This window comes from Panulirus ornatus, chromosome 45, assembly GCF_036320965.1.
Source record: "Panulirus ornatus isolate Po-2019 chromosome 45, ASM3632096v1, whole genome shotgun sequence".
In the NCBI taxonomy this organism is placed as follows: Eukaryota; Metazoa; Arthropoda; class Malacostraca; order Decapoda; family Palinuridae; genus Panulirus; species Panulirus ornatus.
Window position 1 is genome coordinate 5,750,038 of NC_092268.1, and position 16,928 is coordinate 5,766,965.

At 45.0% G+C, this 16,928-nt stretch overlaps 1 protein-coding gene across 1 annotated transcript in view; it reads right to left on the bottom strand.

The window, feature by feature from the left end:
- LOC139762876 (uncharacterized) overlaps positions 1 to 16,928 on the bottom strand; it is a 174,832-nt gene that overhangs the window by 19,274 nt on the left and 138,630 nt on the right. The window contains exons 2-6 of the mRNA XM_071688105.1: positions 5,109 to 5,234; positions 3,511 to 3,630; positions 2,564 to 2,768; positions 2,071 to 2,269; positions 445 to 557 (exon numbers count right to left, since the gene is read on the bottom strand). Coding sequence (XP_071544206.1) covers positions 445 to 557; positions 2,071 to 2,269; positions 2,564 to 2,768; positions 3,511 to 3,630; positions 5,109 to 5,234 — 763 coding nt within the window. The remainder of the gene's footprint in view (positions 1 to 444; positions 558 to 2,070; positions 2,270 to 2,563; positions 2,769 to 3,510; positions 3,631 to 5,108; positions 5,235 to 16,928) is intronic.

Genomic DNA, 16,928 nt, shown 5'->3' on the forward strand with positions numbered 1-16,928 from the left:
TATACTAAATGATAAGGAAGATATAGAGTGTTTTCATATCATGTGGGGGAAGTAGGAGAGGCATGCCACCACGCCAATGGGCTCAGTGAGCACACAGAAGTTGAATTACTGTGAAATTAGTCTGCTATGAGAGAAAAGTGTACTCAGCTCACAAGTAAAAGCATTGGCTAACAGAACCTAGGTCTTAACACTTCCCATGGCAAAGAAAAGCTTTGTGGACAGATATGTATGTAACTATACACATCACGTAGAAAAATTATATCAAATTGATTTAAAGAAATAAATTCCTGTTTCTTCACTGTTCCAACTTACTTATCTAAGTAACTGCTTGTTTTGACGACCATATGAGTCCAATATTAAAAGGTCAAACAATCACCTCGCACTTAATGGAATACAATATAGTAACATTTCATTCTACGCAACTAAATCAGCCAGAAAATATACCTGAAGTTTTCTTTTCTGCTCTCTTATGTGTTCTCGCTCTTGTAGTTTGCGCTGGAGTTGGAGTTGTGTTTCTCTGTGTTTCCCACCAGTGGCTCCACTGCTCACCAACACTCCTGTAAGTCACAGGACAACGTTGTCATCAGTGAGTACAACACAGTTGGTAGTGTTCCCCGTATCAACACATAATACAGCACTGGTGCATATAGTTACAACCTTTATCTTAATGGCATCTCAAAACACCTTATCAGTGACTAAAATACACTATGCAACATGATTATACCAAGTGACGTATAGTAAAAACTCTGCTAACCATGCATCAGGATAGTGGAAGTTCCCGATGGCTAAACTATCTATTTAACAGAAATTAAGCCTCACTCTTTTGGGAAATATGGTTCTGACATCAAAAATTTCCTGAAAGTCTGGCTAGCTTTAATTTGGTCCAGCCTGCAACATGCCAATGTAGGAGTGGGCACTTCCTCTCTAGCTTACTGACTGAGAGGAGCATGCAGTGCATACCGAGTCAATGTGACAGCGTAAAAGCATGAGAGTTGCTAGCAATCAACCTCTTTCTCACACCTTTTTCTTTTATCATATCACCACACGTTTTGGGGTTATCCCTGGGGACAGGGGGCCAAGTGAAGATTTTCCCTCTAAGGCCCAATCCTCTGCTCTTGATGCTACCTCACTAATGGGAGAAATGGCAGATGTGTATGAAAAAAAGAAAAATATGTTTCTGGGTATTTTTGTGTCCAAAGGGTTTGTTCACTGCCCTTTCTGGTGTGTTGTTAATCCCATAATCCAAGTGTTGTGACATGATGAATTAATTCTTAGATATTTTCAAGCACAATAAGAGTTGGGAGACACTTGAGGCAAGTGCCTGCTTCCTACATGTTCTACTTACACCAAAAGGGCACACGCACCTGAACTTTCTCAGTGGCTTAAGGTTTATTCTTACATTTTCAGTGTAATGAATCAGTTTTCAATGTATTGAACACTTATGTTAGTAATCATGGTGACTATGCGTGTATGCACTGCCACTGCATACTACTGCTGTCTTGCCTAAACCCAATGATGGGTGTATTCTGACAAAGAATGAGATGCAACAGCCAATAACAGTCATTATCAAAGAAATTCTTGGTAAGACGACAAAATACCATGTGTCTCTAATAAGAAGGCTGCTCTTTCTTCCCTGTGTGGCTTTGTTCCACAGCAGGAATGTGACAGGTCACTCAAAATACATACAATTAATCATTTACTGAAGAATGCAAAATTATGATCGACTTCAAAATGGTTGGTAAGGAACACGTAAACAAAATTTGATTAAATTCTATCAAGTTCATTTGGAAATCTCATTAATGTATAAATGAAGGGAGTCATATAACCTGAATGTGACCAAAGTTTTTTTTATGTGCGTTTGCTATTTCTTGCATGAGCGAAGTAGTACCCAGAACAGATGACTGTGCCTTCGAGGACAAAAGATTAAATTTCAATTATAAGAAGGGGTATTGTACAAATATGCTCTGATGCACTGTATAGGTAAAGGGAAAACATAACAATGGAAAATCAGATAAAAATATCACTAATACCCATCTCCCTTGATTGTGTACAAAAGGTAGCACATGGTACCTTGCTTCTGGTCAGCAACAGAGAGGAGAGTGAAGGCAGCTACTGAACGGTTATCAACATAGTTTTTGTGAACGAGATGTAATGCCAGGTCTCGCATACTCTCAAACTTGAGTGAGCAAAGCTTCTCTGCCCACTCCAACACCAAACAGCTGGCTGCTCGCTCAACCTCACCTTCATCCACCACACAATCCACTCCCAACTTTAAAAGAAAAACATGATGAATGTCAGAACTATAAAAAATTGAATATTGTTTCAGAAAAGGGAAGGAAGCAAAAATGTTTAACATATTGTCATGTGCAACACCATCACAGTAGAGTATGGTCATGTGCATGATCAAGGTAAAATTAACAAAATAAACACATGTAGATAAAAGAGAGACGTATTTCTGAATATCACATGTATTAGCACAATAAAATACATTTCTCTAACTAATCTTTAACTACTGTTCAATGTACAATATGAGAAAGGACTGTAAATGTATTGGGGTTCTAACCATATTTTTTTTTGTCATGTTGTCATTGAGATCAGGTAAGTCGGGGGGATCAAGGGTCCATTTCTTACGAAGACCTGAGTAGCAGTACTTGGAGGCACCACGTTGGCCAAGCCTTCGTGGTCTAACACCTGGAAATACTTGCTTCATCACTTTCCCAAAGTCTGCTGTACTAAGTGCCTTGATGTTGTTAAGGTTGCAGTAGTGCCTGTAAAGAATAACTATGAAGGTTACACAGTAAAAAAAACAAAGGAACTAAATTTCCATATCAGTTGATGAAATATTGCTACCCCACACTAAATGGTGATCAGGATAAGCCAAACATCAAAGTTTTGCAAGTATAAGTTAAATCTTATGAATGTAATCTACTCCAGCTTGAAAACATAGTAATACGAAAACTCTTCTGTTATCTACTCCCATCCCATCTGCACAGAGCAGATCAAGTGTAGGTATACATGTACATTTTCTAAGCTTTACTTTCTGCCAAACAGGATTTCCCTGTCTTTGATCATGGAAGAGAATTTGAACACCCAATTTTCTATGGTAACTACAGATATACAATATTTAATACTATGTGCCCAAGCTGTTATGACACAGAGACGACAGCATACTTAAAATGTCATCTTACATAATCTTGCAGACAAGAAAGAAATCAGAGGACAAAAACCTCTTACTGCATATGGGTCATCCAGACCAATGCGACAATAAAGAACACAATCAGTCACATGACATATCACTTTATGTACCAACCTGCAGCAGAGCTTAACTGAAGACTGCCTTTCTTTTTTGCCCAGGGCTAGGTTTTCTAACTATAGTATGCTGTTTATGGCATGACAGTATAACAAAAATTCCAATGTAATACACATAAATTGACTAAAATAAGCTGTGAAGCAAGCAGCATGGAGATTAAACCTAGGGAAAGTTTTGCACAAAACACAACTGGTGCTTACATATATTCGTTGTAGACTTCACGTTTGGGTAGAGATACTTCACTGTTCATCTCCAGATGGGTACGTATCCAGGTTATTGTCAGTTGTATTTCACTTCGACTACCCAAGGGATTCAATGGTCTGAAAAGCATATGTATGAGGTAAGCAGCAAATTTCACTTCAAACCCCCATAAAATCTGAAATCCAACTTGCATAAAGTTAATAATAATACACACACACACACACACACTCACATTATATTCATTTTTCATTTATCAAGCTTAACCACCATCTCCCACGTTAGCGAGGTAGCACAAGGAAACAGACGAAAGAATGGCCCAACCCACCCACATACACATGTATATATATAAACACCCACACACACACACACACATATACATTTCAACGTCTAACATCACATACAGACATATACATATATACATATGTGCATATCCATACTTGCTGCCTTCATCCACCTCTGTCACCACCCTGCCACACACGAAATAGCATCCCCCTAAAGCAAGGCAGCGCCAGGAACAGACAAAAAAAAAAAAAAGAAAGGTCCCATTCGTTCGCACTCAGTCTCTAACTGTCATGTAATAATGCACTGAAACCACAGCTCCCTTTCCACATCCAGGCCCCACAGACCTTTCCATGGTTTACCCCAGACACTTCACATGCCCTGGTTCAATCCACTGCCAGCACATCAACCCCGGTATACCACATCATTCCAATTCACTCTATTCCTTATTCCTTACATGCTTCTCTCACCTCCTGTATGTTCAGGCTCCGATCACTCAGAAACTTTTTCACTCCATCCTTCCACTTATCACCTGTGACACCCATCTTTAATGTGATTATTGGCAGTAAGCTATTATCCTGGAGACAGATAGCAGTACATACGGCACATTATTTCAAATACTTAATGTCATAGGGAAACCCTTTAAGCTAATTACAGTGAATGCTTCCAATTTATTCAATACTTCATCTAACTGTTGCATTCATGTCTTTAATCAATATTCATTTCAGATATACTAATCAGCACTAAAAGAAACCATTTTTACATCATTGACACCTCATTCCTTACTCATTCTTTGAACTTGGGAGAAAATATCACTTTCACTCGAGTTGGAAGTCACTTTACTTGTTTGTGACATATGCATGCTCTAAATGTTTCAGAGATCATCTTTATCAAGCATTATCCCAACGTCTCATTCAGCACAAAAATTTCTGTTATCAAAAGCCATCATACCCAAGGGTCACGACTATGCCCAAGGATCATAACTACGTAATAAGTGGTCATACTATCATGCTCAATGGATGTACTATCATGCTTGAAGGAATACATCTGTGAACACCAGAAATTTGAATATCAATTGTTCCTGGAAGGCACAGAAGCTAAAAGAAATAGGTGAAAGAGTACAGATAAACTTTAAAAAATAAGAAAATACTTTGGAAGGAGGTGAAAAGTGTGAGAACAAATGAGAAAAATTAGGGAAGTAGATGAGGAAACAAAAACAGGCAGAGGTGAAAAACGATAGGACTGCTGAATGAACAGACATATATGTAGCACAGTATACACTGGAGTAATATGGGCAGAGAAGAGGAAGACAACTTACTGTTTGAGCGGGTCTGTGTCTGGGGGCCGACCCACTGGCAGCTTGAGGTAAAGGAGGAACTTCTCTACATCAGACAGCTGGCCCACCTGCTGCACTAGGGTTTCCACCATACACTTGCTTGCCACGCTGGAAGAAAACATGAGCATTACTTATAAGTTTCCCTTTTAATATCACTACATCTTATTTTTACACACGACTCTAAACAATCCTACACCAATGCCTCTATAGAATGCATACAGGACACCCAAACTCATTACTCCTTATTCTGCTTAACTCTGTGCTATCTGCTTCCTTGTGGATAGCAGCAAACTATCCGTCCCAGCCATACATTCTGCTGTAGCCCTAAAGTATCCATCTTAACCCTATTTCATCCACACATTATCCATCCTAACCCTACAAATTTCAGCCCATTCCTATGCTATCTATTCTATGCACTGAGTATCCAGTCTAACCGTATAATATCCATCCTTGCAATATGCTATCCAAGCACCATCTAAGTACTCTAATCCATTCTCCATGACACACAATCAACCACCACACTATCCAGCCAATCCCTAGAACCCTCAGCCTATCCCTGCATCCTTCAACCTGACACAACACTTAACCCATCTTTCTCTACACCAAACCTCATTGCAGCAGGAAGTACAAATGAATGTAACGTTCCTCTGACTGATGCCCCCACTCCCCCCCGAAACCGAGATAAACATACCATGCATACAGACACACACCCAGCAGTCTGCAAGAGGAGGGGCATTAAGCTACCGAGCCCTCAGGGCACCAACCCACCTTACACAACCATCACATGACGCCAGAAAGCAGGTGAAGGCCAAAGGTGCCAGGTATGGCCGTGTCAGATACTGTCTTCAAGAATGGCACTCCTGATGTGGGCCAAGTAAGGGGAAGGGGGCTTGGTTATTTGGGGGGGGGGGTTTGTGGCTTTACTACTGCCAGGGTCGTTGAAGCCATCAACGTCAAGATAAAACGAAGGCGAAAAATTCTGAACACCTTCCCCAGGTGTTGGTGATAACTTTTAAGATCACACATCCCTGGGGTGGATGACCATGTATACTTATGTGTACAGCAGAAGGACGTCGCCAAATGCTGCTATTCAGCGGTATAAAAACTTGGGATGTAAATAGCCGTAAACTTTTGATGTCACATGGTGGCACTATCATTATGACACATGGCAGCAACTCACAATCTAACACACTACAACAGGATCATAAGTCTACAGCATGCATAAGATGGACAGAAGGTACAGCGTAGAGTGTGTGTGTGTGTGTGTGTGTGAAAGTGTGTGTGTATGATACCAAATGAACACACTCGTGGGAGATTCCTTCCTGTACATGTGTGGCCTTGGCCGACACAGCTTGCAATTAGCAAGGGCATCAGTCAAGGAAGCAGCCCCCGCGAGCCTGCCTCAACACCCAGCCGTCATGAGGAATATGGACCCCACAATCCTGTGGGTGACGCCCCCCCCTCAACCACAGTTCTCCATACATACTTCCTTCTCGGAAATCTACATTTCAAAGGAATTCCTCAGTGTCCCAAGGACTTTCCAGTGGGGAACTAAATTTCCAGTATGGTGGGGAGATAAGCTTTCCAATACGGTGGGGAGACATGCTTTCCAGTAAGGTAGGGAGATAAACTTTCCAGCATGGTGGGGAGGTAAACCTCCAGTACAGTGGGGAGGTAAACATTCAAGTCCAGTGGGGAGATAAACCTTCCAGCATGGTGGGGAGGTAAACCCTCCAGTACAGTGGGGAGGTAAACATTCAAGTCCAGTGGGGAGATAAACCTTCCAGCATGGTGGGGAGGTAAACCTTCCAGTTCAGTGGGGAGATAAACCTTCCAGCATGGTGGGGAGGTAAACCTTCCAGTTCAGTGGGGAGGTAAACCTTCCAGTTCAGTGGGGAGGTAACCCTTAGAGTAAGGTGGGGAGATAAACCTTCCTGTACGGTGGGGAGATAAACCTTCCAGTACGGTAGGGAGATAAACCTCCTAACATGGGGAGAATCCTTGACTATGACGATTCTGGCCTAACTGGCGACCTCATAATTCAGACTACGTCACCCCCCATGATGCATTCGTCACCCCCGCACGATTCTCCCCCTCAACCCCACGCTTCCTACGTCACTCCCCACGCTTCCAACATCACTCCCCACGATCAACAAGTCACTCCCCACGATTCCTACGTCACTCCCATGATTCACATCACTCCCCATCATTCTACGTCACTCCCCAGATCAACAATCACTCCCCACGACTTCCTACGTCACTCCCCAGCTTCCTACGTCACTCCCCACATTCTAGTCACTCCCCAGATCAACAAATCACTCCCCACGCTTCCTACGTCACTCCCCAGATTCCTACATCACTCCCCACGATTCCTACGTCACTCCCCACGATCAACAAATCACTCCCCACGCTTCCTACGTCACTCCCCACGATCATCAAATCACTCCCCACGATTCCTACGTCACTCCCCACGATCAACAAGTCACTCCCATGATTCCTACGTCACTCCCCATCATTCTAGTCACTCCCCATGATCAACAAGTCACTCCCCACGATTCCTACGTCACTCCCCATGATTCCTACGTCACTCCCCATCATTTACTACGATCACTCCCCACGATTCCTACGTCACTCCCCATGATTCCTACGTCACTCCCATCATTCTACGTCACTCTCCCATGATCACCAAGTCACTCCCCACGATTCCTACGTCACTCCCCATGATTCCTACGTCACTCCCATCATTCTACGTCACTCCCCATGATCAACAAGTCACTCCCCACGATTCCTACGTCATCCCCATGATTCCTACGTCACTCGCCATCATTCTACGTCACTCCCCATGATCACAAGTCACTCCCCACGATTCCTACGTCACTCCCCATGATTCCTACGTCACTCCCCATCATTCTACGTCACTCCCCACGATCAACAAGTCACTCCCCACGATTCCTACGTCACTCCCCATGATTCCTACGTCACTCCCCATCATTCTACGTCACTCCCCACGATTCCTACGTCACTCCCCATGATTCCTACGTCACTCCCCATCATTCTACGTCACTCCCCACGATCAACAAGTCACTCCCCACGATTCCTACGTCACTCCCATGATTCCTACGTCACTCGCCATCATTCTACGTCACTCCCCCAGATCAACACGTCACTCCCCACGATTCCTACGTCACTCCCCATGATTCCTACGTCACTCCCCATCATTCTACGTCACTCCCCATGATCAACAAGTCACTCCCCACGATTCCTACGTCACTCCCCATGATTCCTACGTCACTCCCCATCATTCTACGTCACTCCCCACGATCAACAAGTCACTCCCCACGATTCCTACGTCACTCCCCATGATTCCTACGTCACTCGCCATCATTCTACGTCACTCCCCACGATCAACAAGTCACTCCCCACGATTCCTACGTCACTCCCCATGATTCCTACGTCACTCCCCATCATTCTACGTCACTCCCCATGATCAACAAGTCACTCCCCACGATTCCTACGTCACTCCCCATGATTCCTACGTCACTCCCCATCATTCTACGTCACTCCCCACGATCAACAAGTCACTCCCCACGATTCCTACGTCACTCCCCATGATTCCTACGTCACTCCCCATCATTCTACGTCACTCCCCATGATCAACAAGTCACTCCCCACGATTCCTACGTCACTCCCCATGATTCCTACGTCACTCCCCATCATTCTACGTCACTCCCCACGATCAACAAGTCACTCCCCACGATTCCAAACGTCACTCCCTATGATTCCTACGTCACTCGCCATCATTCTACGTCACTCCCCATGATCAACAAGTCACTCCCCACGATTCCTACGTCACTCCCCATGATTCCTACGTCACTCCCCATCATTCTACGTCACTCCCCATGATCAACAAGTCACTCCCCACGATTCCTACGTCACTCCCCATGATTCCTACGTCACTCGCCATCATTCTACGTCACTCCTCATGATCAACAAGTCACTCCCCACGATTCCTACGTCACTCCCCATGATTCCTACGTCACTCCCCATGATTCCTACGTCACTCCCCATATATATATATATATATATATATATATATATATATATATATTTAAAAGGGATCAATTTTGTTCATATGTATATATAACTCATCTTTATATTATGATTCATGTACACATTTCTATGTCCTGTACAGGAGGGTAAAGCTTACACGTGTGTACTATATACATTGTTCCATATAAACATTGTTCCATATATACATTGTTCCATATATACATTGTTCCATATAAACATTGTTCCATATAAACATTGTTCCATATATACATTGTTCCATATATACATTGTTCCATATACACATTGTTCCATATAAACATTGTTCCATATATACATTGTTCCATATATACATTGTTCCATATATACATTGTTCCATATAAACATTGTTCCATATAAACATTGTTCCATATATACATTGTTCCATATAAACATTGTTCCATATAAACATTGTTCCATATACACATTGTTCCATATAAACATTGTTCCATATAAACATTGTTCCATATAAACATTGTTCCATATATACATTGTTCCATATACACATTGTTCCATATAAACATTGTTCCATATAAACATTGTTCCATATACATTGTTCCATATAAACATTGTTCCATATATACATTGTTCCATATACACATTGTTCCATATAAACATTGTTCCATATAAACATTGTTCCATATATACATTGTTCCATATAAACATTGTTCCATATATACATTGTTCCATATATACATTGTTCCATATATACATTGTTCCATATAAACATTGTTCCATATAAACATTGTTCCATATACACATTGTTCCATATACACATTGTTCCATATATACATTGTTCCATATAAACATTGTTCCATATATACATTGTTCCATATACACATTGTTCCATATAAACATTGTTCCATATAAACATTGTTCCATTATGAAGCAAACATGGAACTCAACCCCACAGCGTCGTGAACACATATGTTGCTGTATTGACTTGCATAATACAGCTGTTGTGTGTTGTTGAGGAAGGGGAGGCTTAAATGGTTGCTTGTCTGAGGGGAAGGGGAAGGGAAGGGGAGATGGTGAAAACCTCTCTCTGACGTAAGTTGGGGAAGGGGAAGGGGATTTGGGATGCTAGTAAAGGTGTGTGTGTGTGTGTGTGTGTGTGTGTGTCCAGATGGAAGGTCAGGGGTTGAACGATAAATGCTGGGGAATGGGGGGTTGGTGATGGGGGAGAGGAGGAGATGTGGTGGGGAGAGAGATGGGGGGGAAGGGGGATAAACAGGCCGCGGGCCCCGGCCACAGCCAATCACCGACCGGGATCCTGGGACACACCCGCGGCTCGGCCAATCACAGACGGTGCTCGCTTCCCCCCCCCCACACCCACACCCCCCCATTACCCCGCCGCGGGCGGGCCCCCCACACCCGACCCCATCATCTGCGTACTTCAGACAAGACAATGAAACCACTTCAGACCTCCTGAAGCTGTGTGTGTGTGTGTGTGTGTGTGTTAGGCTAGGCTAGGCAAGGCTAGGGTAGAATATTACTACGCCAGGCTAGGGTAGAATATTACTACGCTAGGCTAGGGTAGAATATTGCTACGCTAGGCTAGAGTAGAATATTACTACGCCAGGCTAGGGTAGAATATTACTACGCTAGGCTAGGGTAGAATATTACTACGCTAGGCTAGGGTAGAATATTGCTACGCTAGGCTAGGGTAGAATATTACTACGCCAGGCTAGGGTAGAATATTACTACGCTAGGCTAGGGTAGAATATTGCTACGCTAGGCTAGAGTAGAATATTACTACGCTAGGCTAGGGTAGAATATTGCTACGCTAGGCTAGGGTAGAATATTGCTACGCTAGGCTAGGGTAGAATATTGCTACGCTAGGCTAGGGTAGAATATTACTACGCCAGGCTAGGGTAGAATATTGCTACGCTAGGCTAGAGTAGAATATTACTACGCTAGGCTAGGGTAGAAAATTGCTACGCTAGGCTAGGGTAGAATATTGCTACGCTAGGCTAGGGTAGAATATTGCTACGCTAGGCTAGGGTAGAATATTACTACGCCAGGCTAGGGTAGAATATTGCTACGCTAGGCTAGGGTAGAATATTACTACGCTAGGCTAGGGTAGAATATTGCTACGCTAGGCTAGGGTAGAATATTGCTACGCTAGGCTAGGGTAGAATATTGCTACGCTAGGCTAGGGTAGAATATTGCTACGCTAGGCTAGGGTAGAATATTACTACGCTAGGCTAGGGTAGAATATTGCTACGCTAGGCTAGGGTAGAATATTACTACGCTAGGCTAGGGTAGAATATTGCTACGCTAGGCTAGGGTAGAATATTGCTAGCTAGGCTAGGATAGAATATTGCTACGCTAGGCTAGGGTAGAATATTGCTACACTAGGCTAGGGTAGAATATTGCTACGCTAGGCTAGGGTAGAATATTGCTACGCTAGGCTAGGGTAGAATATTACTACGCTAGGCTAGGGTAGAATATTACTACGCTAGGCTAGGGTAGAATATTGCTACGCCAGGCTAGGGTAGAATATTGCTACGCTAGGCTAGGGTAGAATATTGCTACGCTAGGCTAGGGTAGAATATTGCTACGCTAGGCTAGGGTAGAATATTACTACGCTAGGCTAGGGTAGAATATTACTACGCTAGGCTAGAGTAGAATATTACTACGTTAGGCTAGGGTAGAATATTACTACGCTAGGCTAGGATAGAATATTGCTACGCTAGGCTAGGATAGAATATTGCTACGCTGGGCTAGGATAGAATATTGCTACGCTAGGCTAGGACAGAATATTGCTACGCTAGGATAGGGTAGAATATTGCTACGCTGGGCTAGGATAGAATATTGCTACGCTGGGCTAGGATAGAATATTGCTACGCTAGGCTAGGATAGAATATTGCTACGCTAGGATAGGGTTGAATGTTGCTACGCTGGGCTAGGATAGAATATTGCTACGCTGGGCTAGGATAGAATATTGCTACGCTAGGCTAGGGTAGAATATTGCTACGCTAGGATAGGGTAGAATACTGCTACGCTGGGCTAGGATAGAATATTGCTACGCTGGGCTAGGATAGAATATTGCTACGCTGGGCTAGGATAGAATATTGCTACGCTAGGCTAGGATAGAATATTGCTACGCTAGGATAGGGTAGAATACTGCTACGCTGGGCTAGGATAGAATATTGCTACGCTGGGCTAGGATAGAATATTGCTACGCTGGGCTAGGATAGAATATTGCTACGCTAGGCTAGGATAGAATATTGCTACGCTAGGATAGGGTAGAATACTGCTACGCTGGGCTAGGATAGAATATTGCTATGCTGGGCTAGGATAGAATATTGCTACGCTAGGCTAGGATAGAATATTGCTACGCTAGGCTAGGATAGAATATTTTAAGGCTAAACTTGTTTTTTTTTCAAGGATTAATATTAAGTAGATTGTACAACACTAAGGTGAAATCAAAGGGCAAGCCATGCTAACCAAGGGTCGTATACCGTCGTGTTCAAGGGTCGTATACCGTCGTGTTCAAGGGTCGTATACCGTCGTGTTCAAGGGTCGTATACCGTCGTGTTCAAGGGTCGTATACCGTCGTGTTCAAGGGTCGTAAACCGTCGTGTTCAAGGGTCGTATACCGTCGTGTTCAAGGGTCGTATACCGTCGTGTTCAAAGAACATAGTCTTCCAATCTTTCTGTGCAAATGTATTTGTTGTTTTCGTTTCATTGCTTGCTGTCTTGCTAGATCATTCTTGAAGACTAAATAATTAAACCCCTCCCACTGCATCTTCAATTCCTCTTCTAGAGTTCCTGGGTTCGAGTCTTATCCAAACCCACCCATACTAGCTTTTACGTTCCAATCCCTGTCCCACCTATTTTCGTGGGGTCGTATTTCTAAACTCATCATACTCCCATCTAATTGTAATTGTAATTGTAACTGAAGGAGAAGTATAACATATGATAAAGATATATTGGAAAGCTCTCCTCATGAGATCACGTTTAGATAATGTGTCTTATCTTATCCAACACGAGATGTCTATTTATCTATCTATCTATCTATTATCAGCTTCACTTTCTACGCCCTCAAGAGACTGGGCTCTATATCTCTATATATCTATGAGAGAGAGAGAGAGAGAGAGAGAGAGAGAGAGAGAGAGAGAGAGAGAGAGAGAAGAGAAATAACCCAAAATCATATCTCAGTCTTGCCGTTAACAGAACGTAACCCCTCATTCAACGGACCGTTTAACAGAACCTCCCAACGGCATCACTGCTCACCGTTAACAGAGCCAGCCCTGAACAACGGTACAATCCACGCCGTGAACAGAACGTACCTTCTGTATATTGTACCTTCCATCTCCCGCCGTTAACGGAATGTTGACAACAGTCAAACGCACGTAGCTTCCAACACCCACACACACCCCCACACACCACACCCCCCACACACCACACCCCCCCACACACCACACCCCCCCACGCACCACCACCACACCACACGCCCCAGACCCCACCCCACACCACACCCCAGACCCCACATCACCCCACACCACACCCCACCCCAGACCCCACACCCCACATCACACCACACCACACCCCACACCACACCACACCGCCCCAGACCCCCACCCCACACCACACCACACCGCCCCAGACCCCCACCCCACACCACACCCCAGACCCCACATCACCCCATACCCACACCATCCCACCCCACACCGCCCCACCCCACCACCACACCCACACCACCCCACACCACACCCACACCACACCACCACCACACACCCCCCACCACACCACACCCCCCATCCCACACCCACCCACCCCACACCACACCACACCCCCCCACACCACACCACACCACACCCACACCACACCCACACCACACCACCACACACACCCCACACCACCCCACACCCCACACACACCCCCCACCACACCACACCCCCCATCCCACACCCACCCACCCCACACCACACCACCACACCCCCCCACAACCACACCACACCACACCCCACACCACCCCACCACCACCCACACATCCCACCCCACACCAACCCCACCACCCACACCACACCCCACACCACACCACACCACACCACACCCCACACCACCCCACCACACCCCACACCACACCCACACCATCCCACCCCACACCGCCCCACACCCACACCACACCCCACACCGTTATCCAAATGACATAAGCTGGATCACCAGCGTTAGCTACTTCCACACCCACACCCTCCCTCCACCCACACCCACACCCCCACAACAACATCTAGGTTCGAGAGAGAGAGAGAGAGAGAGAGAGAGAGAGAGAGAGAGAGAGAGAGAGAGAGAGAGAGAGAGAGAGAGAGAGACTCTGTTGTGTAAGGCAGTGAACTTACGGGGGAGGGGGGGGGCGCCCCGACCCTGCGGTGTTGCCAAATCTCTTCCTTTCCCCTTCCCACCCCACTAACCCCCCCTCCCCTTCCCACATCTATCCCCATCCCCCCCCCCCTTTCCTCATACCACCATTACGAACCGACATCCTTCAGTAACTATATTTATCTATAAATCAATTTATCGAGACGTATCCAAGTCATTATCTAATCGCTCCCACTGTGACAACATGGCGGGACCCCTGTACGTGGGTGAGGGGTCCAGCGTAGAGCGAACTCCCTCCCACCTACACTCTACCACCACCCACCTACCCAAGCCACAGGTGTCGTCCCTAGCAAGGCTATTAGCCCGTAAACTACCTCCTAGGATAGGTGGAAGAAGGCTAGGATAGGTGGGAGGAAGGCTATTAGCCCGTAAACTACCTCCTAGGATAGGTGGAAGAAGGCTAGGATAGGTGGGAGGAAGGCTATTAGCCCGTAAACTACCTCCTAGGATAGGTGGAAGAAGGCTAGGATAGGTGGATAAAGGCTATTACCTCGTAACTACCATCCTAGGCTACAGTGGCTATTACCTCGTAACTACCATCCTAGGCTACAGAGGCTATTACCTCGTAACTACCATCCTAGGCTACAGAGGCTATTACCTCGTAACTACCATCCTAGGCTACAGAGGCTATTACCTCGTAACTACCATCCTAGGCTACAGAGGCTATTACCTCGTAACTACCATCCTAGGCTACAGAGGCTATTACCTCGTAACTACCATCCTAGGCTACAGAGGCTATTACCTCGTAACTACCATCCTAGGCTACATGGCTATTACCTCGTAACTACCATCCTAGGCTACAGAGGCTATTACCTCGTAACTACCATCCTAGGCTACAGAGGCTATTACCTCGTAACTACCATCCTAGGCTACAGTGGCTATTACCTCGTAACTACCATCCTAGGCTACAGAGGCTATTACCTCGTAACTACCATCCTAGGCTACAGTGGCTATTACCTCGTAACTACCATCCCAGGCTACAGAGGCTATTACCTCGTAACTACCATCCTAGGCTACAGAGGCTATTACCTCGTAACTACCATCCTAGGCTACATGGCTATTACCTCGTAACTACCATCCTAGGCTACAGTGGCTATTCCCTCGTAACTACCATCCTAGGCTACATGGCTATTACCTCGTAACTACCATCCTAGGCTACAGTGGCTATTCCCTCGTAACTACCATCCTAGGCTATTACCTCGTAACTACCATCCTAGGCTACATGGATATTACCTCGTAACTTTTCCCACTACTACTACTTACACGACATTTACAATAATACGTGTAAGAAGAGAGGAAAGTGATTGGTTCTCAGTGAATGTAGGTTTGCGGCAGGGGTGTGTGATGTCTCCATGGTTGTTTAATTTGTTTATGGATGGGGTTGTTAGGGAGGTAAATGCAAGAGTTTTGGAAAGAGGGGCAAGTCTGAAGTCTGTTGGGGATGAGAGAGCTTGGGAAGTGAGTCAGTTGTTGTTCGCTGATGATACAGCGCTGGTGGCTGATTCATGTGAGAAACTGCAGAAGCTGGTGACTGAGTTTGGTAAAGTGTGTGGAAGAAGAAAGTTAAGAGTAAATGTGAATAAGAGCAAGGTTATTAGGTACAGTAGGGTTGAGGGTCAAGTCAATTGGAGGTAAGTTTGAATGGAGAAAAACTGGAGGAAGTGAAGTGTTTTAGATATCTGGGAGTGGATCTGGCAGCGGATGGAACCATGGAAGCGGAAGTGGATCATAGGGTGGGGGAGGGGGCGAAAAATCTCTGGGGGCCTTGAAGAATGTGTGGAAGTCGAGAACATTATCTCGGAAAGCAAAAATGGTATGTTTGAAGGAATAGTGGTTCCAACAATGTTGTATGGTTGCGAGGCGTGGACTATGGATAGAGTTGTGCGCAGGAGGATGGATTGCTGGAAATGAGATGTTTGAGGACAATGTGTGGTGTGAGGTGGTTTGATCGAGTAAGTAACGTAAGGGTAAGAGAGATGTGTGGAAATAAAAAGAGCGTGGTTGAGAGAGCAGAAGAGGGTGTTTTGAAAGGGTTTTTGGTCACATGGAGAGAATGAGTGAGGAAAGATGACCAAGAGGAATATGTGTCGGAGGTGGAGGGAACGAGGAGAAGAGGGAGACCAAATTGGAGGTGGAAAGATGGAGTGAAAAAGATTTTGTGTGATCGGGGCCTGAACATGCAGGAGGGTGAAAGGAGGGCAAGGAATAGAGTGAATTGGAGCGATGTGGTATACCGGGGTTGACGTGCTTGTCAGTGGATGAATCAAGGCATGTGAAGCGTCCTGGGGTAAACCATGGAAAGCTGTGTAGGTATGTATATTTGCGTGT